At 40.0% G+C, this 26,914-nt stretch overlaps 1 protein-coding gene across 15 annotated transcripts in view; it reads left to right on the top strand.

The window, feature by feature from the left end:
• The window catches only part of TCF4 (transcription factor 4), a 552,151-nt gene that overhangs the window by 302,352 nt on the left and 222,885 nt on the right, over positions 1-26,914 (top strand). For 12 of the 15 annotated variants that reach the window (XM_073543843.1, XM_073543847.1, XM_073543838.1 and 9 more), the window contains 2 exons: positions 19,308-19,437; positions 21,527-21,576. In XM_073543843.1, coding sequence (XP_073399944.1) covers positions 19,308-19,437; positions 21,527-21,576 — 180 coding nt within the window. The remainder of the gene's footprint in view (positions 1-19,307; positions 19,438-21,526; positions 21,577-26,914) is intronic. The other 3 variants (XM_073543839.1, XM_073543836.1, XM_073543841.1) reach the window with 1 other exon arrangement.

Here is a 26,914-nt window from a genome sequence, read left to right as displayed (position 1 = left end):
TAACATAGACGCCCAATTTAAAAATGTTTAGTTTACACAGTGCCTTTTTCAGTTTCTGAAAAACCATGGCTGTAGTTTGTTTAACAAAACAAAACAAGCTGAAGTTTACTCACCATCACATGGTCCAACGCAGTCTCCGCTCTTGCATTGACATCACATCAACAGTGCTGCAGCCAGTCAGTGAGCTGAGTGTCTCGTGCTTACAACCACTGAGCTTGCTGATTGGATGCACTGGGAGCGGAGACTCGGTGCTGGACCCAGGGAGGGTGAGTAAAGTTTTAGTTTTTTTTTTAAAACAAACTGAAGCTGTGGGACAGGAGTTTTATGAAACCAGGAATCTCCTTTAACAATGTACAGAACAGTTTTTGGGTGCTTAATTTGGTGTATTTAATTGGAAAATTCTCAGTTAATAGATGGGTGTTCTCTAGTCTAAATCCTCATCGCTTGCATAGAATAATAAAAGGATAGAAAGAGTTTCTCGTTCTGGAGGATCTACTGTTGTGAGCTCATTTTCTCGTTCACCTTTGATGTCCGATGAACTCCCTCTGCTGGTGAAAGGAGGTGGTGAAACTGATTTGGATGGGAGAAACCTGTCATCTGAACAGGTGGATTGCAATTGGATATCCGGAATCTCTGAGTGGATATAAGGCTGCCGACGCCCTGTAAGGTTGCTGGTGATTTCTCTGCTCTGAGCTCTGGCCTCCAGTTCAGTTCCTGTCTTCTGAAAGCTAAGTTTTGCTCTGTTATTGTTCCATGAGATTTGGGTCTGATTTGCTTAGTTTTGTGTTCAGCCAGCCCCGGCTGGGGCTTTGCTGAATTTCCATTTTGTCCCTGATCGGTTAAATCTCTTTTGCTCTTTCTTCAGAATATATCGGAGTGCTGATATAGGGATTTTGAAGTCTAGTGACTTCAGGGACGTTTTTCTTATCAGACGTGTTGGGACATTTTTGGTAGGGTTTTTGCGGATTGCAGCTAGCATCTTTTCTGTCCTTTCCTATCTAGTAAGTTGGGCCCCATTGTTTGCTCTGCCTGTCTTTCTGTCTGTGTTTGTGTTTTCATCTGTTTTCACCGACAATACATGTTGGGGGCTGTCTATTGCTTTGGGGTCTGCTCTGGGGCAGTTTAGATTTCCCCTTTCTTTCTTTAGGCTTATTTAGCTCTCCGGCTGTGACGAGGTGTCTAGGATCACCGTAGGAACACTCCACGGCTACTGTTAGTTGTGTGAATAGGATCAGGGGTCTGCAATCCGTTAGTTACCAACCTCTCCGGTTTTCTGGACTTAGCTTGCATTTTTGTTTTTTCCTCCTCCGGTGACTCATTCATAACAATCTACCCTATCTGGCATAAGATAACACTGATTTTAATAGGAATAGTGTAATACCTCATTTTCCCTGCGGAGGCACTGTAGGGAAAGTGAACACTTGTTGTTAAGCTTCCCCACAGATTACAGCTGATCATCCCAGCACAAGGACACTTCTAACAAGTAGAAATTGTGCAGAGCAGAGAACTTTTTTAAGGATGTGGAAAATCTGATGATGTCTCATACTGTATGGCCATCATTATTGCTTTCATAGGGTTGTCACTGAGCTTTATTGGTGCTCTTAATAGCAAATCTACTCAAGTCATGCAACAATGTTAATAAAAATATACAGAGGATGTTCCAAAATAGCCACAAAACGATTCACATATTGACAAAGGAGAAGAATTTTTTTGTAAATGTGATTTTTTTTAATTTCGGAGAAAGTGTCACATATTCCTGATATAAAAGCACATTTATAATTATCCTTCTTGGGTGAATTTACAAGAGTAGTTTATTTTACATGCAGTTTATTTCTTAAGTTATCAGATTTGAAAAATGCTGGAAAATTTCAAAAATATCTTCAATAATAGTGTCAGAAACAGCAAAAAAAAAAATAATACAAATACCTTAAGTGTGTAATAAACTGATAGTCAGTGTTCTGTTCACATCTACTTTACATGTACAAAAATTTTCCTGCCCTCAAAAATACTTAAAACCTGGTGGGAGCTATCAGTAACACTTATGAAAAAAGGAGCCAAAGATCAAAAGTTATGGCCCCAAAGGACCTTGTATTTTTTCTCCTTCTCCATGCTTTTGTTCTTGGATACCCTGGACTCTTTATGGAAAGTTACAATTCTATCAGAAGTCAGAATTCTAAGATTAGAAAATAATTCTGAGATAAAAACGCACACATTTGAGATTAAAAAGGAGTTAGAAATGAGGATTCAGAAAGAAAAATGAAAATTCTACGATGAAACAGTGAAGGTCCTGAGATGAAAAAGAAAGAAAGAATTTGGAGATAAAAAAAATCAGAGATTCTGAGATAAAAACCCAGGATTCTGAAAGAAAAAATGAAATTCTAAGATGAAAAAGTCTGGAATCTGAGATGGAAAACAAGAAAGAATTTTGAGGTAAAAAGTCAGCATTCTCAGATAAAAAAAAAAAAAAAATCAAGTTCTGAGATTAAAAAAACCCCACAGGATTCTGAAAGAAAATCAAAATTCTCAGATAAAACAGTCAGGATTCGATGAAATAGCCAGAATGGTTCAAATAGTCAGATTTCTGAGATGAATAGAAAACCCCCAAAATTCAGAAAGAAAAGACAAAAGTCAGGATTCTAAGATGAAAAAAAAGAATTCTGAGCTAAAAAGTCAGCAATCAGAAAGAAAACGAGAAATTCTAAGATTAAACAGTCAGATGAAATTATCTGAATTTTGAGAGGAAAAAGTCAAAATTATGAAATCAAAATCTAAATTGTGAGATGAAAAAGTCAAGATTTTAAAATTAAAACAAAAGGCAAAATTTCGGTATACAGTCAGAATTTTTATATGAAAATTCTATTCTTCCAACCGGGATTCTAAAAATTGAAATTCTGAGATAAAAATTGAAATTCTGGGATTCCAAAAATTTTGACCCCTTTTCTCAGACTTTAGATTTTTCTTTTATCTCAGTTTTCTAACTTTTGATCTCTGAAGTCTTAGTTCTGTTTTCTTTTTATTCTCATAATTCATTTTTTAACTCCAAATTCTATTTCTTTTAATTTCACACTTAAGTTCTTTTATATTTTTGCTATGACTCCGGGGCTTTTTTATATATTTCCACCATAACAATGAAATATTTAACCTATTCTCTTCATTCGGTAGTTTTTTTTTAAATAATTCCACAGCCGAAGGCAAACAAAAATAGGATTCGTCAAACCAGGTGCACATTGGTTTATTATAAGCAATAGGAATAATTAGGCGGATAATTAAAGAGTTCTCTAAATTCACGCGTTTACTTGATACTTGACTGTTTAAATTACTACAAAGATATTAAAGTCAAATGTCGCGGAGGAGCTCATAGGCATATTAATATTTAGTATTTGTGCCATCAATTAGAATATGTGGCAAAGACTGGCGTCTATGGGTGTCAGCTCCTGTAGGGCCGTGACGGTGCAGTGGACTGGAAGCGATTCTGCTTAGGAACATTATATAACCCAGACTATTATTATCATTGCTCACAGATGATATGTTCATGGTGCTAGGACTCAATGTAATTTATGCTGTACACATGATATCTATAACTTTACCCTTTTTTGAACGGAAACCTATTATCACATTTTGAACTTTTTTTTTTCTTCCGCTTGCTCCCAATTAAATATAATAAATCTTTAACAATGATGTCCCATCGGAGGAAATATAAGGCTCCGCTGTTGGCAGCACAATTATCGCCGTACGTGATACATGCCGTTGGTAATTGCAGGCGCCTCTTCTTTGTTCTTTCTGCCTACCACTTCTTGGAATGTTATAAAAAATGTCTAGTAAAGTTAAAAAATGCCTGATATTTGGGGCAAAATGCCTAATAAAAAGTAAGTCGGCCTAGAATAGGAATTTTTGAACTTTTTTTTATTTACTTGCTCAAAATTTGTCTTATATCTTTCTATTTGGAACAGAAAAGGGTCTCCCCCAAGCTGTCCCCTCAAAGCTGGAGGCTACAATTGTTCACAAGGTTTTTTGCTGAAGTATTAAGATTTCCCTTCACTGGAAGTGGCCGAGACCGACACCTGATAACAGCCCATAGTGTTATCCTCCTCCATCACCTGTACAGTGGACACAATGCAGTCAAGGGGTAATGTTCTCCTTCACCAAACCTGTTCTTCAGACACCAGATAGAGAAGTGTGAGTCATCACTGTACAGAACACATCTCCTCCAGAGTCCAGTGGTGGCGGCTTTACACCACTCCATCTAACGCTCGGCATTGTGCTTGGTGATGTATTCTGCATGCAGCTGCTCGGCCATGAAGCTCCCCGTGGGGGCGCAGAGTTTGTGCTGATGTTAATCCATGAGGAGGTCTGAACTCTGTAGTTATGGGGTCAGGAGACCATTGGTGACTTTTTTGCCCTCTGCTCCTCAGCACTCCCCCGCCCCCCCCCCCCTTCGTAACGTTGCAAGGCCTCCACTGGCTGAGTTGCTGCGATTACTTCCACTTCTCCATAATATCACTCACAGGTGATGGGGAAGATTTAAAAGGAAGAAATGTCATGAATGGACTGGTTACCCCGGTGGCTCCTATTACAGGACCGCGCTGGTATGAGTGAGATCTGCATCACCGGCCGATCTGTCACGTTAGTAAAGGCAAATGGCATTGGGGAGCCAGAGGTTATATACTAGGGGCAATGGGCCAGATGTTACACACGAAGGGCCGGATGTTATACACCAAGGATGAAGGACCAGATAGTATACAATGAGGGCGAGAGGTCAGATGTTATACACCAGGGGTCGAGGGCTGTATGTTATATACCAGGGGCAAGGATCCGGATGTCACACACCGAGGTCGAGGGTCTGGATGTTATACACCGAGGGCAAGGATACAGATGTTATACACCAGGGGGCGAGGATCTGGATGTTATACACCGAGGGCGAGGGTCCAGATGTTATACACCATGGGGCGAGGATCTGAATGTTATACACCGAGGGCGGGGATCCAGATGTTATACACCAGGGGGCGAGGATCTGGATGTTATACACCGAGGGCGGGGATCCAGATGTTATACACCAGGGGGCGAGGGTCTGGATGTTATACACCTGGGGTGAGGTTCCAGATGTTATACACCAGGGGAACGAGTGGGAGGGTATTATACACCGAGGGTGAGGAGCTGGATGTTATACACTAGGGGTGAGTGGGAGGATATTATACAGTGGGGGCGAGGGCTGGATTTTATACACCGAAGGCACTGGGACTAAAGGAAAAAACTGAATTCTAGGATTAAGACCTGTGACCGTATACTTTTCTCCATATAATATATATGATAATTAAAAATTAATCATAATAAGGTATGGATGAACTTTCAAACAGGCTGAAGTTTTATTTTTCCTGCCTGCGCACTGTCGGTAAATGTTAAGAAACCTGTTTGGTTGCCAAAAAACCATCTAGTGTAAAAAAAAAAAAAATGGGAATGAGGGGGATGCAGCTGCAATATCATATGTTGTGGGAGGGAGGAGCAGGCAGAAATACACATCTTTTAGAGCATATAGCACACTTGCATTACAAGAGGAAAAACTTCCCACTGCAGTGTTCATGTAGTCTTTCATGGCAGTCGGTTAAATTAAAGGCTGGGATTATCGCACTTATTGGTGGTACATTTCTGTGCTAGTCTATCTGTTCACAGCACTTTGTGGTTAGCGGTATGGTACTTACCACTATGTAGCACTAATTATCTGGCACTGCATTGCAAAGTGTATCTGAGCACTACATGGCACTATATAGTGAAGCACTGTATGGTGCAATTTATCTGAGTACTATGTGGCACTGTTTCTGTGCTCTGTATGACACTATTTGTCTGAGCACTGTATGGCACTATTTATCTGAGCACTATGTGGAACTACTTGTCTGAGCACTATATGGCATTGTTTATCTGTCCACTGTATAACACTATGTATTTGATTAATATATGGCACTGTTTATTTGGTCACTATATGACACTATTTTTCTGAACACTATATGGCACTGTTTCTATGCACCATATGGTACTATTTGTTTGAGCACTGTATGGCACTGTTTATCCCTGCACTTTATGGCACTTTGCAAACGATAACTATATGCCATTATTTATCTGGGCACTACATAGCACTATATAGCTTGGCACTGTATGGGACTCTTTATCTGAGTACTGTATGGCACTATTTATCTTGGCACTGTATGGAATTGTTTGATCTGAGTACTGGAAGGCACTATTTGTCTTGGCACTATCTGGCACTGTTTATGTGGGTACTGCAATGTACTATTTATCTTGGCACTGTATGGCACTAGTGGACTGAGCACCATATAGCATTTTTGTTAGTGAATTTAGTACTTGTTATTTATAAATGTATTTATTTCTCTTGCTTGTATAACGCTAACATATTCTGTAGCACATCTAAATTCTCCAGCAGTATACGCTATCTTTGGAGTGTTGGGGACACTGGAGTACCTGTACAGGCAAAGTGTCAGTTCTTTTCTTTTTATGTTTTGTTTTATTTAATCAAAAAATTCAATTCACAAATTTAGATAACACGTTTTCAATTGACAGATGCTTTTTATAGTGGTAGTTTAGGACCACAAGTTAGAGGGGTCGCGAACACGCTTTGGTAGCATGTTGTACTTTTGCATAAGAGGCAGACGGAGGGTTAATATTAGCCATACTGGTGACTGCTCATTTGGCTGCTCACAATCCCCAAATGGTGCAGTAAATGAATCTTACAGGCTGATGGTTTATGGAGGCTTTATCTTTCCCTTTACTGCAGGCTGTTAGTGATGTGAGAGGTAGGCTGAGCAATACTAAATGTGCAGCGTTCTATTTACAAGCTCTTTAAAATAAGTAGACATACATTTTGTTCAGTATTTCCCAAGTGGAGACACATTACACATTTCCACTTGGATTGTGACCCGAAACGCGTCAATATCATGTACAGCCTGAAAGAAAGTAGTCATGTTTTTTTTTTCCCAGTCCTGTATAACCCCTTGAAAGAGATATTCCCATCATACAGTTGTGCTTAAAAGTTTGCATACCCTGGCAGAATTTTTGTTTTCTTTGCCTTTTTTCAGAGAATATGAATGATAACACCAAAACTTTTTTCTCCACTCATGGTTAGTGGTTGGGTGAAGCCATTTATTGTCAAACTACTGTTTTCTCTTTTTAAATCATAATGACAACCCAAAACATCCAAATGACCCTGATCAAAAGTTTACATACCCCATTTCTTAATACCGTGTATTGCCCCCTCTAACATCAATGGCAGCTTGAAGTCTTTTGTGGTAGTTGTGGATGAGGTTCTTTATTTTCTCAGATGGTAAAGCTGCCCACTCTTCTTGACAAAAAGCCTCCAGTTCCTGTAAATTCCTGGCCTGTCTAGCATGAACTACGCGCTTTGATCTCCCCAGAGTGGCTCAATGATATGATGTTGAGGTCAGGAGACTGAGATGGCCACTCCAGAACCTTCACTTTGCTCTGCTGTAGTCAATGATAGGTCGACTTGGCCTTGTGTTTTGGATTGTTGTCATGTTGGAACGTCCATGCATGTCCCAAGCGCAGCTTCCGGGCTGATGATTGCAAATTTGCCTCATGTATTTGCTGATAATGTGCTGCTTTCATCTTTCCTTCAACTTTGACCAAGTTTCCTGTGCCTTTGTAGCTCACACATCCCCAAAACATCAGCGATCCACCTCCGTGCTTTACAGTAGGAATGGTGTTCCTTTCATCATAGGCCATGTTGACCTCTCTCCAAATGTAACGTTTATGGTTGTAGCCAAAAAGTTCAATTTTGGTCTCATCACTCCAAATTAACTTGTTCCAGAAGTTTTGAGGCTTGTCTCTGTGCTGTTTTGCAATATGCAAAGCAAGATACTTTGTGACATTTGCACAGTAATGTCTTTCTTCTGGCGACTCGACCATGCAACCCATTTTTCTTCAAGTGCCTCCTTATTGTGCATCTTGAAACAGCCTCACCGCTAGTTTTCAGAGAGTCCAGTATTTCAGTTGATGTTAATTGTGGGTTTTTCTTTGCATCCCGAACAATTTTCCTGGCGTTTGTGGACAACATTTTTGTTTATCTACCTGACCGTGGTTTTGTTTTTACAGAGCCCCTGATTTTCCATTTGTTAATCACAGTTTGAATGCTGCTGACTGGCATTATCAATTCCTTGGATATCTTTTTATATCCCTTTCCTGTTTTATACAGTTCAACTACCTTTTCCCGTAGATCCGTTGACAATTCTTTTGCTTTCCCCATGACTCACAATCCAGAAACATCACTGGCTGGATGAAAGATGCAAGAGTCTGTCTGGATCCCAGAAACTTACTCAGCTTTTATGCACATACACTAATTACAAGCAAATAGGTCACAGGTGAGGATGTTACCTTTAGTAGCCAGTCAAACCCATTTGTGTCAACTTCTGCGCATGTTATCAGGCCAAAATCACCAAGGTATGTAAACTTTTGATCAGGGTCATTTGGATGTTCTGGGTTGTCATTATGATTTAAAAAGAGAAAACACAGTAGTTTGACAATAAATAGTCACAGAGGCGTCAGTTGATGAGAGAGTACTACTCCTATCAGTCTACACCTGCTACCACTAATAAAAGCAAGAGCAGACACCGCTGATAATAACCTCTTGGCACAGCTCCTGGCAGCATGGGAACCATAGCTCTATGACCATCCTGTCACGCCACCTCCCCATACTCACCCGGCCTCAGCTCCCACGCCGCAGCTGCCCGACAGCCACGGCGGTCCCTTCTGACAGGCTCGCGGCTGATGGGGTCAATGTATGCAATGCACATGCGCCATAGGCCGCGGCCGCGCCTCCCTCCTGTTACTTGTGCTCCAGCAATGCCCTGACCCAGAAGCACCTACGGTCCAATGGCAGACCTGACAGGGCCATATCAGGCCGTTCCCCCCCTGAGGGAGGCGCCTGATCGTTGTGTTTGCTAGCACACTGGGCCCTGCTTCCTCGTATGCTCTCTGCAGTCCTGTCTTCTGTGGCTCCTGCAGTAGCCCCGCAGTCCGGTGCTCCGTGGGTCCAGCTATCTATACTCCAGTCCTGCCTCCTGTGTTCCTGCTCCGTCCTGCTATCCACCCTCCAGTCCTTCAGTCCTACTCCAGTCCTGCCTCTGGTGTTCCTGCTCCATCCTGCTATCCACACTCCAGTCCTACAGTCCTACTCCAGTCCTGCCTCCCATGTTCCTTCTCCGTTCTGTTGTCTACGCTTCAGTCCCGCATTCCTACTCCAGTCTGTCCTGCGCCGCCCCTCTCGGTACCGGCTATCGTGGTACCCGAACCCCTGGGCCTGCTCCTAACGATCCTTGTATCGGGGTCAGCTCCACCTGGCAGCTCGCCCGGGGCCCCTCGGTGCCACGGTCCAGAGAATCCACTCCTGGAAATTTGTCTCCTGACCAGCCTTGGTAACACATCCGTAATAATCTTACCGCCGGTCAGAGTCAGTGTTTGCCGCACTGTCATGCAGATTACAGTGTGGCAAGCAATGGATGTTCGGACCTCCCATTCATCTAAATGGGGTCTGGTTTCCGGTTCGGGTACTGATCTGGTACCTGATCCAAACGGTTTTTAAAGCTAAGTTCACCGTTGCGTTTGGGTGCTCTGCGTAGGGCTGCGTACTTCTTCCCATCAGATCCGCCTACTTCTGCATGCGTCCTGCGTACCTATCTTTAACATTGGGTATGCAGGGGCATGCGTTGTATGCGGATGTGTCCACGTGTGTTGTTTTGATGTGCCCACCGACCGCACGGGAACACATGTCCATACAACGCATGTCCCTGCGTAACCAATGTTAAGGATAGGTACGTAGGACGCATGCAGAAGTAGGCGGATCTGAAGGGATGAAGTACACAGCCCTACGCAGAGCACCCAAACGCAAGTGTGGACTTAGTCTAACTGATCGACAAACCCACCAGACCCGAACATCCACAGTTTAACCCATCACTAGTCGGAAGGACACTTTAGACTGTAGGCTGATCATGAAGATATTCAGCTGACTTTAACCTAATGTGTACGGGGGCTTAGCTGATTATTTGGATGCAATGATAATTGCTATTTTAGAGGGCGCTTGGACTTACTGCTGAGAGAGGGGCAGAGAGAGCTGCAGTACAGGGCAAAGTGTTTTATGTTGTCTTTTACAGAGTTTTATCTCACACTTAAAGCTGATAGACGTAGTCTGTAAAGAAAAAATCCTCAATGGAACGAGCATATTTTAAAATCTATAATAGAATAGAAAATTATAAAAAAAGGAAAATCTGCTATCAAAGCCGCTTAAAATCTCTGATCTATAAAGAGAAGAGTCTACAAGTGATAAAAGACTTTGTCTGATTTACATATATATTTAAGTGTAATGTCCATGTAAAACATGCGCCTGGCCGCGTCCTCCGCTCCGCCAAGGCATTAGCAGGAGGGGAAATAGACGGTGATATTATGGACGATTTCTCTGTACATTAGCTCAGGTTCTCTATTATCAGCGGCATGCTGGAGGAGAAGCAGCTTTCCCTGAGTCTTCCCGAGTTGTCACCACTTGGCTAACTACCAAATCTCTACCTTATTAGTTGTCAGGCGGAGCAGTGACAGCCTCAGGGCTGCGGAAGATTACGGCCTGCTCTGCACAGCGCTGCGAAGATCTGACATCAGACTGTAATTTCTAGGAGCAAAGGGAGAAATCTGTTGTGTGTGAGCGAAATGTCAATCGTCTGAGCATCACCATTAGCTACATGTTAAATAGAACTATAGATAGAGAATAGATAGATATGAGTGATACAATGGTAGATGATAGGTAGATAATAGATGGATAGATAGATAATAAATAATAGATAATAAATAATAGAGAGATAATAGATAATAGATGATAATAGATAATAGATGATCATAGATAGACAGATAATAGATAATAGGTATATAGATAATAGATAGATACATAATAGACGATAGATAGGTGATAGATAGACGATAGATAGATGATAGATAGATAATAGATACTAGAGAGATAATAGATAGATACATAATAGACGATAGATAATAGATGATAGATAGATAGATAATAGATAGACAATAGATAGATAATAGATAGATAGATAATAGATAGACAATAGATAATAGATACATAATAGATAGATAGATAATAGAGAGATAATAAATAGATAATAGATACATAATAGACGATAGATAGATAATAGATGATAGATAATAGATAATAAATAGATACATAATAGACGATAGATAATAGATGATAGATAATAAATAGATACATAAAAGACGATAGATAGATAATAGATAGATGATAGATAGTAGATAGATAGATAATAGATAATAAAGATATAACACAGGTCAACGAAAAAAAATTTTTTTTCTGGTGTCCAAAATATTTTAATGAATTTGGGGTATTTTTGGGGTGCTGATTCTGAATATGTCATCAGTTTTGCCAGATTGGCTCAAGTTTTTGAGATTTTTGGTATCTTATTTATAGCACTTGTTGGTAAATGCGACGCATCATCTCATTAATTTCTTTGGATTAGTACTTGAACTGAGCAGTTCTCAATATAGTTTTGTGTTAATTAGTGTTCTAAAAGTTTGTTCATAGCTTGATTTTTGCACTAACTTTATGTTGTTGTCTGTTTTCCAGTGAAAAGCATGAACTCATCATGAAGAAGTTGTCTTAACGATCCAGACTCATTCTGTTACATTTGTGGTGAATATACACTGCCAAAACATAGAAGAAACATAACAGACTTCGTAAAAAAAGTGTATTTTGCCTATTTTGGGGTTATGCTTGGGGACCAAGACAAGTTTTGGGCACCACACATAGTGTGCAAAGCATGTATCGAATTATTACGAAAATGGAGCAAAGGACAAAGAAAAAGCTTCAAATTTGGTGTTCCAATGGTGTGGAGAGAGCCAAAAAATCATCATGATGACTGTTATTTCTGTGCAGTGCAAGTGCAAGGATTCAATAAGCATAAGAAACGAAAATGGGAGTAACATGGAATCTGCAAGAAGGCCTGTCCCTCATTGTGAAGATGTGCCTGTACCTGTGTTTACCATAAATAACAGTCATCATGATGATTTTTTGGCTCTCTCCACACCATTGGAACACCAAATTTGAAGCTTTTTCTTTGTCCTTTGCTCCATTTTCGTAATAATTCGATACATGCTTTGCACACTATGTGTGGTGCCCAAAACTTGTCTTGGTCCCCAAGCATAACCCCAAAATAGGCAAAATACACTTTTTTTACGAAGTCTGTTATGTTTCTTCTATGTTTTGGCAGTGTGTATTCACCACAAATGTAACAGAATGAGTCTGGATCGTTAAGACAACTTCTTCTTGATGAGTTCATGCTTTTCACTGGAAAACAGACAACAACATAAAGTTAGTGCAAAAATCAAGCTATGAACAAACTTTTAGAACACTAATTAACACAAAACTATATTGAGAACTGCTCAGTTCAAGTACTAATCCAAAGAAATTAATGAGATGATGCGTCGCATTTACCAACAAGTGCTATAAATAAGATACCAAAAATCTCAAAAACTTGAGCCAATCTGGCAAAACTGATGACATATTCAGAATCAGCACCCCAAAAATACCCTAAATTCGATGAAATATCTTTGGCACCAAAAATGCTGTTGACCAGTGTAATAGATAATAGGTAGATAATAGATGATAGATAGATAATAATTAGATAGATGGTAGATAGATGATAGATAGTAGATAGATAATAGATGATAGATAATAGATAGATAATAGAGAGATAATAATAGATGATATATGGATAATAATTAGATAATAGATAGATAATAGATGGTAGATAGATGTGTAGACAGCCAGTATGTTGTATATTGTGGACTGTAGAGCCTATATATTGGATATTCTGCCTATAATGTAGCTCTTTCCATATTTATTGTCTCTTTATATTCCTTCTTTTTCCGGGGTCGGACTGTGTGCCGGTAGCGCTTGGCTCCTGCTCGGCGGAGGTTTCGCAGGCCTCGCGGTGCGGAGAGACGCTTGTTATTCCGCCATTCGTGTTACTACTATTTGCAGTCTATAAACCGAGGTTAAAGCTGCAGTAAAGTTATATTCTGGGTTGTGTTTGGCTCCCGCCGGTCTTTATATATGAGACATTTTAATGTCAGCCCCTGACCCATAAAACCCCTGTAAGTCTCATGTACACAGAGGTCAGATTTTTCTCTATTATTATTACGATAGCTGGAAGTCAGTGCAATTTAAAGGGCCAGTGCGGCTTAAGAGAATTTACAGGAAACATGAAAGATACAATTTTTTTTTACTACAAATATGACCCTAATCTGTTATTAAATCCACAGTTCTTTATAGATCTATGGTTTAGGGTCTATATTATGGATCCCATGTGATTCATTTATTATTATTATACATTTTTATAGCGCCATTTATTCCATGGTGCTTTAAATGTGAAAGGGGCAAATATGGACAAGTACAATAAACATGAGCAATACAAGACACACATAAGTACAGGAGGAGAGAGGACCCTGCCCGCGAGGGCTCGCAGTCTACAGGGGATGGGTGAGGATACACTAGGAGAGGGTAGAGCTGGTCGTGCGGCGGTTCAGTAGACTGAGGATCGCTGCAGGTTGTAGGCTTGTTGGAAGAGGTGGGTCTTCAGGTTCTTTTTGAAGGTCTGATGTGTTGAGGTAGAGAATTCCAGAGTATGGGGGAAGCACGGGAGAAGTCTTGTATGTGGTTGTGGGATGAAGACATAAGAGGGGGGTAGAGAAGGAGATCTTGGGAGGATCGAAGGTTGCGTGTGGGTAAGTGGGTAAGTAGTGGGAGACCATGTCACAGATGTAGGGAGGAGACAGGTTGTGGATGGCTTTGTATGTTATAGTTAGGGTTTTGAACTGGAGCCTCTGCATGATAGGAAGCCAATGAAGGGCTTAGTATAGGGGAGAGGCTGGGAAATAGCGGGGAGACAGGTGGATTAGTCGGGCAGCAGAATGTAGGATGGATTGGAATGGTGCCAAAGTGCTAGAGGGGAGACCATAGAGTAAGAGGTTGTAGTAGTCGAGGCGGGAGATGATAAGGGCATGCACTAGTGTTTTTGTGGTTTCGTGGTTGAGGAATAAGCGGAAATATTTTTGAGTTTGAGGCAGCAGGAGGAGACGAGGGCTTGGATATGTGGTTTGAAAGAGAGAGTCGAGGATCACCCTGAGGCACCGAGCATGCAGGACTGGGGAAAGTGAGCAGCCATTGACATTGATGGATAGGTCTGGTGGAGGGGTGGAGTGAGATGGGAGAAGATGATGAATTCTGTTTTGTCCATGTTCAGTTTTAGAAAGCGAGCAGAGAAGAAGGCTGAAATAGCGAACAGACATTGTGGGATTTTGGACAGTAAGGAGGCGAGGTCAGGTCCAGATAGGTAGATCTGTGTGTCATCGGCGTAGAGATGATACTGGAGATCATGGGATTCTATGAGCTGTCCCAGGCCGAAGGTGTAGATGGAGGAGAGTAGGGGTCCTAGGACAGAGCCTTGAGGAACACCGACAGAGAGAGGGTGAGGTGAGGAGGTGGTGTGGGAGAGGGACACACTGAATGTCTGGTCTGTTAGATATGATGAGGTCCAGGATAGGGCCAAGTCTGTGATGCCAAGAGATGAGAGAATCTGGAGCAGGAGGGAATGGTCCACGGTGTCGTAGGCAGAAGACAGGTCCTGGAGAAGGAGGACAGAGTAGTGTCACTTGCTTGTTCTATGCTGTGTTTGGCCTCTAAGGGTCTCACTTCTTATATATTAGTACAACTGTAATATTACAACTTGTTGGCTATAGGTCATCTCATAAGACTGAGCCACCATGCAGTATAAGGTTCGATATGAACTACTAGTCGTGAAAGCATCAGAAAAGAGAATCTCTGTTTGGATATGGTGACCATCCTTCCCCCTATGAGGGACCCATAGGAGTGATCATTATCCATCAGACACTTGTAATAATCATAAAAGGTGAAAATCATCAGATTTGCCCCCTTTAATCTGAGATTCATAAGTGCGATCAGTTAGGGATCGACTCCTGAGATTAGTTTGCTGCTCATTTTCCCTACAGCGGCCACTACAGGTGAAATGTAGTATTACAGACTGGTCATTCAGATAGCTGAACTATCAGGCCATGGGATAGAAAGCCCCTTTTAGGATTTTTATACTTTTCTCCCAATTATATATATATCTTATTTTGTTGTTCACATAACAATTTAAACTTTTGTTGCGGCGTTAAAACCTGGTGACAGGAGAAAAACTGGGGTTTTTTTTTTAGGACACAGCAATTATTGTTTTTTTTTGGTCTTAAAAAATTCTCCCATTTTTCGAAAAATTGGGAAAATCACCACGATGTTTTAGTTCCCCGTTTAAATCGATAAGTATCAATACGAAATCATTAAAAGAAAGCAGATGATTGTGAGATGAAGTAGAGGTGAGATAGTAACCTGCCCTCACTCATCTACAACGCGAGAGTCTATGCTGCACTGCATCCTCCTCACTCAGAGACTCCTCGGGAGACCAGAAATGATCCGGTGACAAACTCATCTCCGCTACATATCATGGGACAAATAACTGAGAAAACCAGAAATGAAATCAATGAGAAATGTGTTTTTTTCACATAAATCTATTGGGGTGGAAAGCTTTAGGATGAGATGCGGTGCCCCCTAGTGGCTATTAGATGCATTCCTTTAGAGAAAAAAAAAATCCAGCCTACAGTCTATCTCCTCCCATTCTATCTGATAAGGCTTTCTAATGGAATATTCTACTATTAGAGGAGGGCGACCGCTGCATGAGATTATTAGAGGTTATTATCAGAAATCCTGGGCATTATTATTATGGGACACAAAGCAACTGTGTAAAATTGTTATTCTCCTATGCTATGATATAGAGAACTACTATTACACTACAGCCATTACTGTATATACGGCCCCAAGAAACTAATGCATGACACGGGATAGATCGATAGGTGTGAGGAGGATGGATATAGAAAGATAGATAGATAATAGATAGATGATAGATAATGGACAGATAACCGATATATAGATAAATAGATAGATAGATAAATAGATGATAGATAGATGATATTTAGAATTTAACGATATCTATAACTTTGTATGTAACCCCCCCCTTCTCATGTACAACACCATGGAATTAATGGCGCTATATAAATAAATAATGATAGATAGATAGATAATAGATAGATAGATAATAGACAGATAGATGATAGATAGATAATTGATAGATAGATGATAGATAGATAATAGATGGATAGATAGATGATAGATAATAAATAGATAGATAAATAGATAATAGATAGATGATAGATAATATTGATAGATGATAGATGACAGATATTGGACAGATAATAGAAAGATAATATTTAGAATTTAACGATATCTATAGCTTTGTATGTAACCCCCCCCCCCTTCTCATGTACAGCACCATGGAATTAATGGCGCTATATAAATAAATAATAATGATAGATAGATAATAGACAGATGAATAGATAGAAAGATGAATATATGGATAATAGATAGATAGATGATAGATAGATGATAGATAGATAATAGATGGATAATATATAGATAGATAATAGATAGTTAGATAATGGAGAGATAGATGAAAAATTAGCCACACTCCAATCAGATATGAATAATAGGACTTTTTCTTAGCCCATGTGACGACTTTTTGGCCCCATGACAGAACATTTCTCAATCCAATGGGCTAATAAAAAGTCCTTTCTTTTCTCATTTCTGATCGCAGTGCTGCTGATTTTTCTTCATATATCACATTGGACCAGAGACTGTGTGTCCATAAAGCCCTGACCCCGCACTGTAGTGTTGTGGTCCTCTCTCCCGCACACTGTACGTCCCGGCGCGGTGGGTGCGCGGCCTCCAGTGCAAATTATCTGTTATTTGCAAAAATATCAAGCAGAAACCGCCGGCAGCGCTCCAATATTTACCAGACAACAGAGTGGACTTTAGCCGATGTAGTATGGCCGCGCCACATGGGCTGGATAAAGTCCGGTGTGTTGTTTGGTAAATATTGGAGCGCCGCCTGCTATTTCTCCTATAAATAGGTGATAGATGGGCCAGAGCCTCCTGCCCTCTGGTTTCTGATCTCAGGCTCCTCATTGTGTCTTCAGTGTAATAACGCCCGGCGCTTTACCGGCCCTTTATTATAGAGCGCCCTGCACTGTGACCCTCGGAGCACCTCTGTAGTACCGGGCTTTGCTGCCACCATACAGGCTCTGTGCACACAGTCCATGCCTGTATTACTCTACCTGCAGTCCTATGTAAGAACTCTTATTTCATTCCGGCTCTGCCACCTCCTGCTCTCTAGTAAAGGGAGCCTACACATGAATAGTGCGCCCCGTCCTACGGTGTCACCAGTCTGCAAACTTCTAGATTCCGCCCCCCCCAATTTCCATCTCCCGGCTCATATTTGACCGACTGCTCCGGGCAGAAGACTCGCCACTTTGTTGAGCTATTTAGAAATAAAAAAAAAAATAAATAAAAAAAAAAAAGACTGACTTAATTTAAGACAAGGGCTCTTTGTTGTAGTGGCTGAGTGGCTTGTGAGATTTTTCAGTTCTCAGTGGGTTAACGGCGGTACAGGAGCACAGTCATAATTGGGCCATTTAGAGTATTTTGCATGTGAATAGTGCGTTAGTGAAGCATTACTAAGTCTGTTGTGAGTGACACGGTGATTAGAATTTAGATTAGGCAAAACACATTCTGTACTTTATCAAGTACAGTAATTAGTTCAGTCGGTAAAAGTTGATTACAAGTAAAGATAAAGTTAGAATTTTTTTTTTCCGCTACTTAATTTTAAATTTTCCTTTTTTTTTCTTTTCCTTTTTTTTTAATTTTTTTTTAAATGATAAATTTGCTCTTAATATAAAATGAAGGGATTTGCACCTGCTCCAGCCCATGTGAGAACAATTACAAGTACAATGTGTTCAGTGCTAGGTGTAATCAAGGGACTTGTGTATTATGGGTAAGTTACATCCTAGTTTATAGTAAATTCATGATTAACTTTATCTTAATAACCTTGTTGCCGCCTCGTTTCTTTGCAATTTTTTTTTTCTTTGCTTTTTTTTTTTTGCTCCCGCTTGAAATTTCACCAGAAAAGACGCTTCCTCCTCAACTTCCTTTCCACTAGCAAACTATGTTCATCAGCTCGTAACAATCGTTGGATAATAGGAGATGATTCAGTTTAGGAAAAAAAATGTAACTCTTTTTGTAAAATGTAACAAAAAAAATAAAAAAATAGCAAAAAAATTGCACCACCCCACAACTAATAATAATAAATATCTTTTATATTTTTGTAACTTTTGATGTTTTTTTCTGTTACATTTGTCTGAATTTTATCTTTATTTTATTAGATTATATTTTTGTATGCATTTATTTGTTATTATGTTTATCATTGTTATTATTTTTTATTATTATTATGACTATTATTGCATTATTTATTATTATTTTATTATATTTATTTTTTATATTATTATTATTGAATTATAAATATTTTATTCATTATTTTATCCTTTTATTATTATTTTATAATATTGAATTATAAATATTTTATTCATTATTTTATCCTTTTATTTAGTATTATCATTTTATTTATTATATTTATTATTATTATCCTTTTATTTATTCTATTATTATCAACATCAAGCTTTTATTTATTTTACTATTATTATTATTATTTTTATTAACTTAATAAATTTGACACAATTTTTTAATTTTATTTATTCAAATTTATTTTTTATTCTTGTCCTTTTTTATTATCCTCCATTATTTTTTTTATTATTATTAATGATTTTTATTTTATTTCCTTTTAATTTATGTTCACTTTTTTTATTTTCACCTTTTTTTTTTTATTTTACATTCCGCCAATTTTCGTCTAAAACGAAAATCAAGAACCATGATGGCAGAATAAAGGACAATAAGAAAAGAAAAAAAAACCCATCAGTGTCTGCTGTGCCATGGACTATCATGTTGTTGGCATGTTGCCTTTTTTGTGTTTTCTGTGTCTTTATAGTGAGCACAGAACGACGGCTAATGAATAAGGTGATTGTACGTCCCCGGCTCTTGGTAGTCCAGCCAATACCGGACCTGGTGTTCCCGGATCTCCGGCATCTATGAGCGCTACATAATATACATATATTGCGGTTTTGGGGGTTTATGTTGTTTTTTATGCTTTTGCTTTGTGTAAACAATAGAGGACATGCTGAATAAATATGAATACTTTGTTTTCTTGTGTGGTTTCTAGCAGAGCCTGCTCGGAGGTGACATGGACATTGGGAATTCAGGAGCGCTCTCACCCACAAAGCCTGGCTCTCAGTACTATCATTATTCAAGCAATAACTCCAGGAGGAGGCCTTTTCACAGCAGCTCAATGGGTGAGTATTATCTTTATTTTCTGCCTGGTAATAGTATCCAGTTACACTGTCAGATAAACCTTGTACCCCACAGAGACCCACACGATAACGAGAGCCTTCGGATATTCCTCCGTTACCCAGCGGCTCAGCGCTTATTCTGAGCCATTGCGCAGAGTATACGGGGAGGGACGGCGAGCCGTGACATCACCGCCGCCGCGCCGTGCAAAAGGATTGGAAATAGTTCACATAGAATTATGGGGTCTTTTTTTTTTAGCCTGAAAAAAATCTTTAAAAAAAAATAACGATTAATGGTAAAAACTAAAAAAAACAGCTCAAAAATGTAATAAAATGTAAATATGTTACCAGTCCTAACTCCAAGCTATAGCGAGAAGTTTTGGAAAACCATAGTAAAAACCCTCTCCCGAAAGATTGGGGTGGCTAAAGTAATATCAGGGATTTTTTATTATTATTTAAAGAGAGACTGCAAATGGAGGGATACATTTTTTTTTATTTTTTTTTTTTTTACAAATTTTTCTTAAAGATGTAGAATGGCCACAGAAAACTTTATCAGCATTACTTACCAAAAATAGATAACCAAAATCACATATATATATATATATATATATGTTTATATTCATTTATTCATTTTTATTTGTTTATACATTATATATATAGATAATTAATGACACGATATAAATGAGTAAAATAAATAATAATATAGATAATAAATATATATATATATATAATTTTTTTATTTATTTTCCAAAACTTTTTTTTTTTTTTTTTTACAAATTTCACTTAACTATGTAGATTGGTGACATAAAACCTAAAGTACCAATAAATAACAAAAAAATAAGTACAGAGTGTGTGTATATATATATATATATGTGCATACACACTGCTCAAAAAATAAAGGGAACACTAAAATACCACATCTTATGTCATCGTGTTCCCTTTATTTTTTTGAGCGTTCTATGTATTTATTTATATTTCCTTGATGTTAGAGGTGTAGGATTTGGTAGATTTTAAGACGTTCCTCTAATACTTGGCATTTGATACTACTGATACTGGTTTATTAGTATTTGTTAATCCTCTCTTTTCCGTCCCGTGTGCTGAATTGTATCTATAAGTCCCTTATAAGAACGCAGCGCAGCTTCTCTTTTTAGGGTTACCTCTGGTAAGATAGCCATTGTGAATGGATTGGATGACATATATTATCCTTAAAAGCCATGAAATCCTAATAGTAGACAGGCTGATAGTTACTAGTGATGAGCGAGTATACTCGTTGCTCAGGTTTTCCCGAGTATGCTCTGGTGTCCTCTGAGTATTTTGGCGTGCTCCGAGATTTAGTTTTCGGCGTCTCAGCTGCATGATTTGCGACTTGCAGACAGGCTGAATACATGTGGGAATTCCCTAACAAACAGGTATTCCACACATGTGTTCAGGCTGTCCAGCAGCCGTAAATCATGCAGCTGAGACGAGGAAAACTAAATCTCGGAGCACGCCAAAATACTCGGAGGACACCAGAGCATGCTCGGAAAAACCTGAGCAACAAGCATACTCGCTCGTCACTAATAGTTACCAATATCTTGTTAAGTGCTAGCTTGGCGCTACTCAAATGGCTCTCAATAAAAAGTCAGAAGAGTTCTTTATCCAGTCAGATCGCTCCTAGGGCTCTCGCCAAGTTGACTTTTTTTACGGAATGATATGGTTGTAAGAATGAATATTCTGTAAATAATAAACTAAAAATATAATTGATTCTTTAGCTCCTTCATACACTAGCTGTTTTGTGCTGATGATTAAACGAATGATGCTGTTTTTAGTGATGAGCGAGCGCACCTGCCTAAGGTGTTATCTGAGCATGCTCGGGTGCTAACCGAGTGTCTTCGGCACGCTTGAAAAATATGTTTGAGTCCCCGCCGCTCCATGTCTCGCGGCTGTTGAACAGCAGCAACACCTGGGGGAATCCCTGCTGTGTGTGCAGCACAGGAGCATTCTCAGATAACACCTTATTCGGGTGCGCTCGCTCATCACAAGGTGCTATTGTCTTATAATGCCCCGCGTAGTATCTTGTCCTAAACCACTTTTACTTTTTTTTTCTCTCTGACAGAGGTACAAGCAAAGAAAGTTAGAAAAGTGCCCCCAGGTTTACCCTCCTCAGTGAGTACTCCATATATAAAGTTACTTTAGCTGTGGACATTATTCATATTGGCCGCTTACATATTTCTGGTTGGTTCTCTGCCGTGGATAACTCTTTAAGAAATAGTGACTTCATACTAAACTGAGCAAAAATGTGTCCTCCTGCTGAGACGTCAGATAGTCAGTCTACGGGAAAAGCTGGAAGTAACTGATCGGTTTCCCTGCACTGCCTCCACAGGGGAAACTGGGCATTACACTGTGTCCACTCACATCGATAGGATGTCTATGGAATGCAGGACGGGACGGGTCCTCCAGAGCCAAAGACACTTTCTGTGATGGCTCTGTTCTCTAGAAAAGACCTGGACCAGGAGACCCTCTATTCAGGACCTGGCCAGAATAGAGGGTCTCCCCATCTATTAACTAAGAATCAAGTGAGGGTCCATTATAATGCAGTTTTCCTTTTGGGCTATATAGAGGAATCTGAGCTGTCACACCTCTTCTGATGATGTCTCTTGGTATGCCTATGTAACTTGCTTGAAGATGGTGCACCGCCCCTTTAAATATTAATTTGGAATTTATACTGTATCCTGTAGAAGTGCCGTGAGAAGCGTCATGTTAATTATTGCAGCTTTATTGATTGTTTTGAATGGATTTCTGAGAGATTCGAGCCTCGTGTCTGATCCAGGCAGCGTGGGACGTTAGCACCAAGGTATAAAATATCACAACACGGCTGACTTAGAGCATTCCCTAAAATGATACATTCTTATCCATGTTTTGAGGTTCATAATTCTGCGCTGAATACATCTTTAGCTTCAGTTTCCTGATATTGAGTCTCTTCACACGGTCATCGTTACATTTTGGCCACCTGTAGCCGCCACTAGAGGGAGCTAATTGCATCACTTTTTCTTGTAGCGACTATTGTATGAATGTATGCGTTAAGCTCCCTCTAGTGGTGACTGTATGAGGTTCAGTCATTGTGTATATACACAGTGACATTACATTATGTATCATGTTCTCCAGAGCTACATTCTCCAGAGCTGAATTCACAATTTTGCTGGTTATTACAAACAGTCACAAAACTTCTTTTCAGACACACTCCTCCTGACTGAGCTCCTTAATTCTAGCATGGGGGTTGTTTATTCTATATTATTATTATAAACTGCATGACGTAAAGAAAGAAATCAAAATATACATCAGTACAGCAGGTTTTCTAAGGCCTCTTTCACACTTCCATTTTTGACCATTAGTCAAAATCCGCCAGTTTTTGAAAAATATGGATCCGCCATTTTTTTTGACGGATCCGTTTTTTTCCCCATTGAGTTGCATTACCGGCGGATCTTGACGGATGGCCATCCGTTGGATCCGTTTTTTTGTAGATCCGCCAAAATGTTAGCGTCCGCCGGCATGCCTGGACGGACCCTGCAACGTTTTTTTGGCTGTAGGATCCGCATTTTACAGTGCGCATGCCCGGAGAAAGGAAGTCAGCCAGGGATTTAACCCTGAAATCGTTTCTGGCGGTGGAAAATCTCTCTCTCTCTCGTTCCTTTAAAATTCAGCATTCAACGGATCCGTCAAAAAAAACGGTCCGGTGCCATCCGTTTGCATCTGTTACAAACGGATCCGCTTTCCGCCATTTTGGCGGATTTTAACTGACAAGTCAAAACGGAAGTGTGAAAGAGGCCTTACTTGTTCAGTGTCTGCACAGGACTTGCTTCAGTGGTGGGAATTTACAGAAAGTGCTATAGAGTAATAATGTAGAAAATACGATGTGCTCCTCTGCATTACCAGCACTCAGCTACACTGAGAATGTTTCCAATACTAACCAGCAGAATAGTGAGTTCAGCTCTGGAGTATAATACAGGAAGTAACTCAGGATCAGTAATGTAATGTATGTACACATTGACTGCACCAGCAGAATAGTGAGTGCAGCTCTGGGGTATAATACAGGAGGTAACTCAGGATGAGTAATGTATGTACACAGTGACTGCGTCAGCAGAATAGTGAGTGCAGCTCTGGAATATAATACAGGATGTAACTCAGGATCAGTAATGTATGTACACAGTGTCTGCACCAGCAGAATAGTGAGTGCAGCTCTGGAGTATAATACAGGATGTAACTCAGGATCAGTAATGTATGTACACAGTGACTGCACCAGCAGAATAGTGAGTGCAGCTCTGGGGTATAATACAGAATGTAACTCAGGATCAGTAATGTAATGTACGTACACAGTGTCTGCACCAGCAGAATAGTGAGTGCAGCTCTGGGGTATAATACAGAATGTAACTCAGGATCAGTAATGTAATGTATGTACACAGTGACTGCACCAGCAGAATAGTGAGTGCAGCTCTGGGGTATAATACAGAATGTAACTCAGGATCAGTAATGTAATGTACGTACACAGTGTCTGCACCAGCAGAATAGTGAGTGCAGCTCTGGAGTATAATACAGGATGTAACTCAGGATCAGTAATGTATGTACACAGTGTCTGCACCAGCAGAATAGTGAGTGCAGCTCTGGAGTATAATACAGGATGTAACTCAGGATCAGTAATGTATGTACACAGTATCTGCACCAGCAGAATAGTGAGTGCAGCTCTGGAGTATAATACAGGATGTAACCTAGGATCAGTAATGTAATGTATGTACACAGTGACTGCACCAGCAGAATAGTGAGTGCAGCTCTGGAGTATAATACAGGATGTAACCTAGGATCAGTAATGTAATGTATGTACATAGTGACTGCTCCAGCAGAATAGTGAGTGCAGCTCTGGAGTATAATGCAGGATGTAACTCAGGATCAGTAATGTAATGTATGTACACAGTGACTGCACCAGCAGAACAGTGAGTGCCGCTCTGGAGTATAATACAGGATGTAACTCAGGATCAGTAATGTAATGTATGTACACAGTAACTGCACCAGCAGAATAGTGAGTGCAGCTCTGGAGTATAATACAGGATGTATCTCAGGATCAGTAATGTAATGTATGTACACAGTGACTGCACCAGCAGAATAGTGAGTGCAGCTCTGGAGTATAATACAGGATGTAACTCAGGGTCAGTACAGGATCAGTAATGTAATGTATGTAAGAGGTTTTCATCTAGGATATCTCTGTACTTGGCCGCATTCATGTTTCCTTAAATTGCAATCAGTCGTCCTATCCCTGCAGCTAAAAAACACCCCCATTTCATGATGCTGCCACCACCATGTTTCATTGTTGGGATTATATTGGGCAGGTGATGAGCAGTGCCTGGTTTTCTCCACACATACCGTTTAGAATTGTCACCAAAAAGTTGTATCTTTGTCTCATCAGACCAGAGAATCTTATTTCTCATAGTCTGGGAGTCCTTCATGTGTTTTTTAGCAAACGCTTTGCGGGCTTTCCTATGTCTTGCACTGAGGAGAGGCTTCCGTCGGGCCACTCTGCCATAAAAACCCAACTGGTGGAGGGCTGCAATGATGGTTGACTTTGTGGATCTTTCTCCCATCTCCCTACTGCATCTGTGGAGCTCAGCCACAGTGATATTGAGGTTCATCTTTACCTCTCTCACCAAGGCTCTTCTCCCACGATTGCTCAGTTTGGCTGGATGGCCAGGTCTAGGAAGACTTCTGGTGGACCCAACCTTCTTCCATTTAGGGATTATGGAGGCCACTGTGCCCTTAGGAACCTTAAGTACTGCAGAAATTCTTTTGTAACCCTGGCCATAGAATCATAGAATCATAGAATCGTAGCGTTGGAAGGGACCTCCTGGGCCATCTGGTCCAACCCCCTGCTCAAAGCAGGATCCACTAAATCATCCCAGACAGATGTCTGTCCAGCCTTGCCACAATTCTGTCTCTGAGCTCCTTGGCCAGTTCCTTTGACCTCATGATTCTCATTTGGTCTGACATGCACTGTGAGCTGTGAGGTCTTATATAGACAGGTGTGCACCTTTACATATCAAGTCCTATCAGTTTAATTAACCCCTTTACCCCCAAGGATGGTTTGCATGTTAATGACCTGGCCAATTTTTACAATTCTGACCACTGTCCATTTATGAGGTAATAACTCTGGAATACTTAAATGGATCCCGGTGATTCTGACATTGTTTTCTCGTGACATATTTTACTTGATGTTAGTGGTAAAATTTCATTGATATAACTTGTGTTTATTTTTGTTAAAAATGGAAATTTGGCAAAAATTTTGAAAATTTCACAATTTTCCAAATTTGAATTTTTATGGCCTTAAATCACAGAGATATAGCACACAAAAAACCTAATAAATAACATTTCCCACATGTTTACTTTACATCAGCACAATCTTGGAACCAACATTTTTTTGTTAGGAAGTTATAAGGGTTAAAAGTGGACCAGCGATTTCTCATTTTTACAACACCATTTTTTTTAGGGACCATATCACATTTTAAGTCACTTTGAGGGGTCTATAGCATAGAAAATACCCAAAAGTGACACCATTCTAAAAACTGCACCCCTCAAGGTGCTCAAAACCACATTCAAGAAGTTTATTAACCCTTCAGGTGCTTCACAGGAATTTTTTGAATGTTTAAAAAAAATTAACATTTACCTTTTCTTCACACAAAAATTTCTTCAAGTCCAATTTTTTTCATTTTACCAAGGGTAACAGGAGAAATTGGACTGCAAAAGTTATTGTGCAATTTGTCCTGAGTACGCTGATACCCCATATATGGGTTAAACCACTGTTTGGGCACATGGCAGAGCTCAGAAGGGAAGGAGCGCCGTTTGACTTTTTCAACGCAGAATTGGCTTGACGCCATATCGCATTTGGAGAGCCCCTGATGTGCCTAAACAGTGGAAACCCCCCACAAATGGCACCATTTTGGAAAATAGACCCCCCAAGAAACTTATCTAGATGTGTGGTGAGCACTTTGAACCCCCAAGTGCTTCACAGACGTTTATAACACCCCGGCGTGAAAATAAATTAATCATATTTTTTCCACAAACATGATCTTTTAGTCCCCAATTTTTTTTATTTTCCCAATGGTAACAGGAGAGATTAGACCCCAAAAGTTGTTATCCAATTTGTCCTGAGTACGCTGATACCCCATATGTGGGAAAAAACTACTGTATGGGCACACGTCAGGGCTTGGAAGGGAAGCAGTGACGTTTTGGAATGCAGACTTTGATGGAATGGTCTGCAGGTGTCATGTCGCGTTTGGAGAGCCTCTTATGTGCCTAAACAGTAGAAACCCCCCACAAGTGACCCCATTTTGGAAACTAGACCCCCCCAAGGAATGTATGTAGATGTGTGTTGAGCACTTTGAACCCCCCCAGTGCTTCACAGAAGTTTATAACGTAGAGCCATAAAAATAAAAAAATCATATTTGTTTCCACAATAATATTT

This window comes from Dendrobates tinctorius, unplaced genomic scaffold (genome assembly GCF_039654945.1).
Source record: "Dendrobates tinctorius isolate UK_male_01 unplaced genomic scaffold, ASM3965494v1 ptg000135l, whole genome shotgun sequence".
In the NCBI taxonomy this organism is placed as follows: Eukaryota; Metazoa; Chordata; class Amphibia; order Anura; family Dendrobatidae; genus Dendrobates; species Dendrobates tinctorius.
Note: the sequence above shows the minus strand (reverse complement) of the source record. Positions and strands in the feature narration are given on the sequence as shown.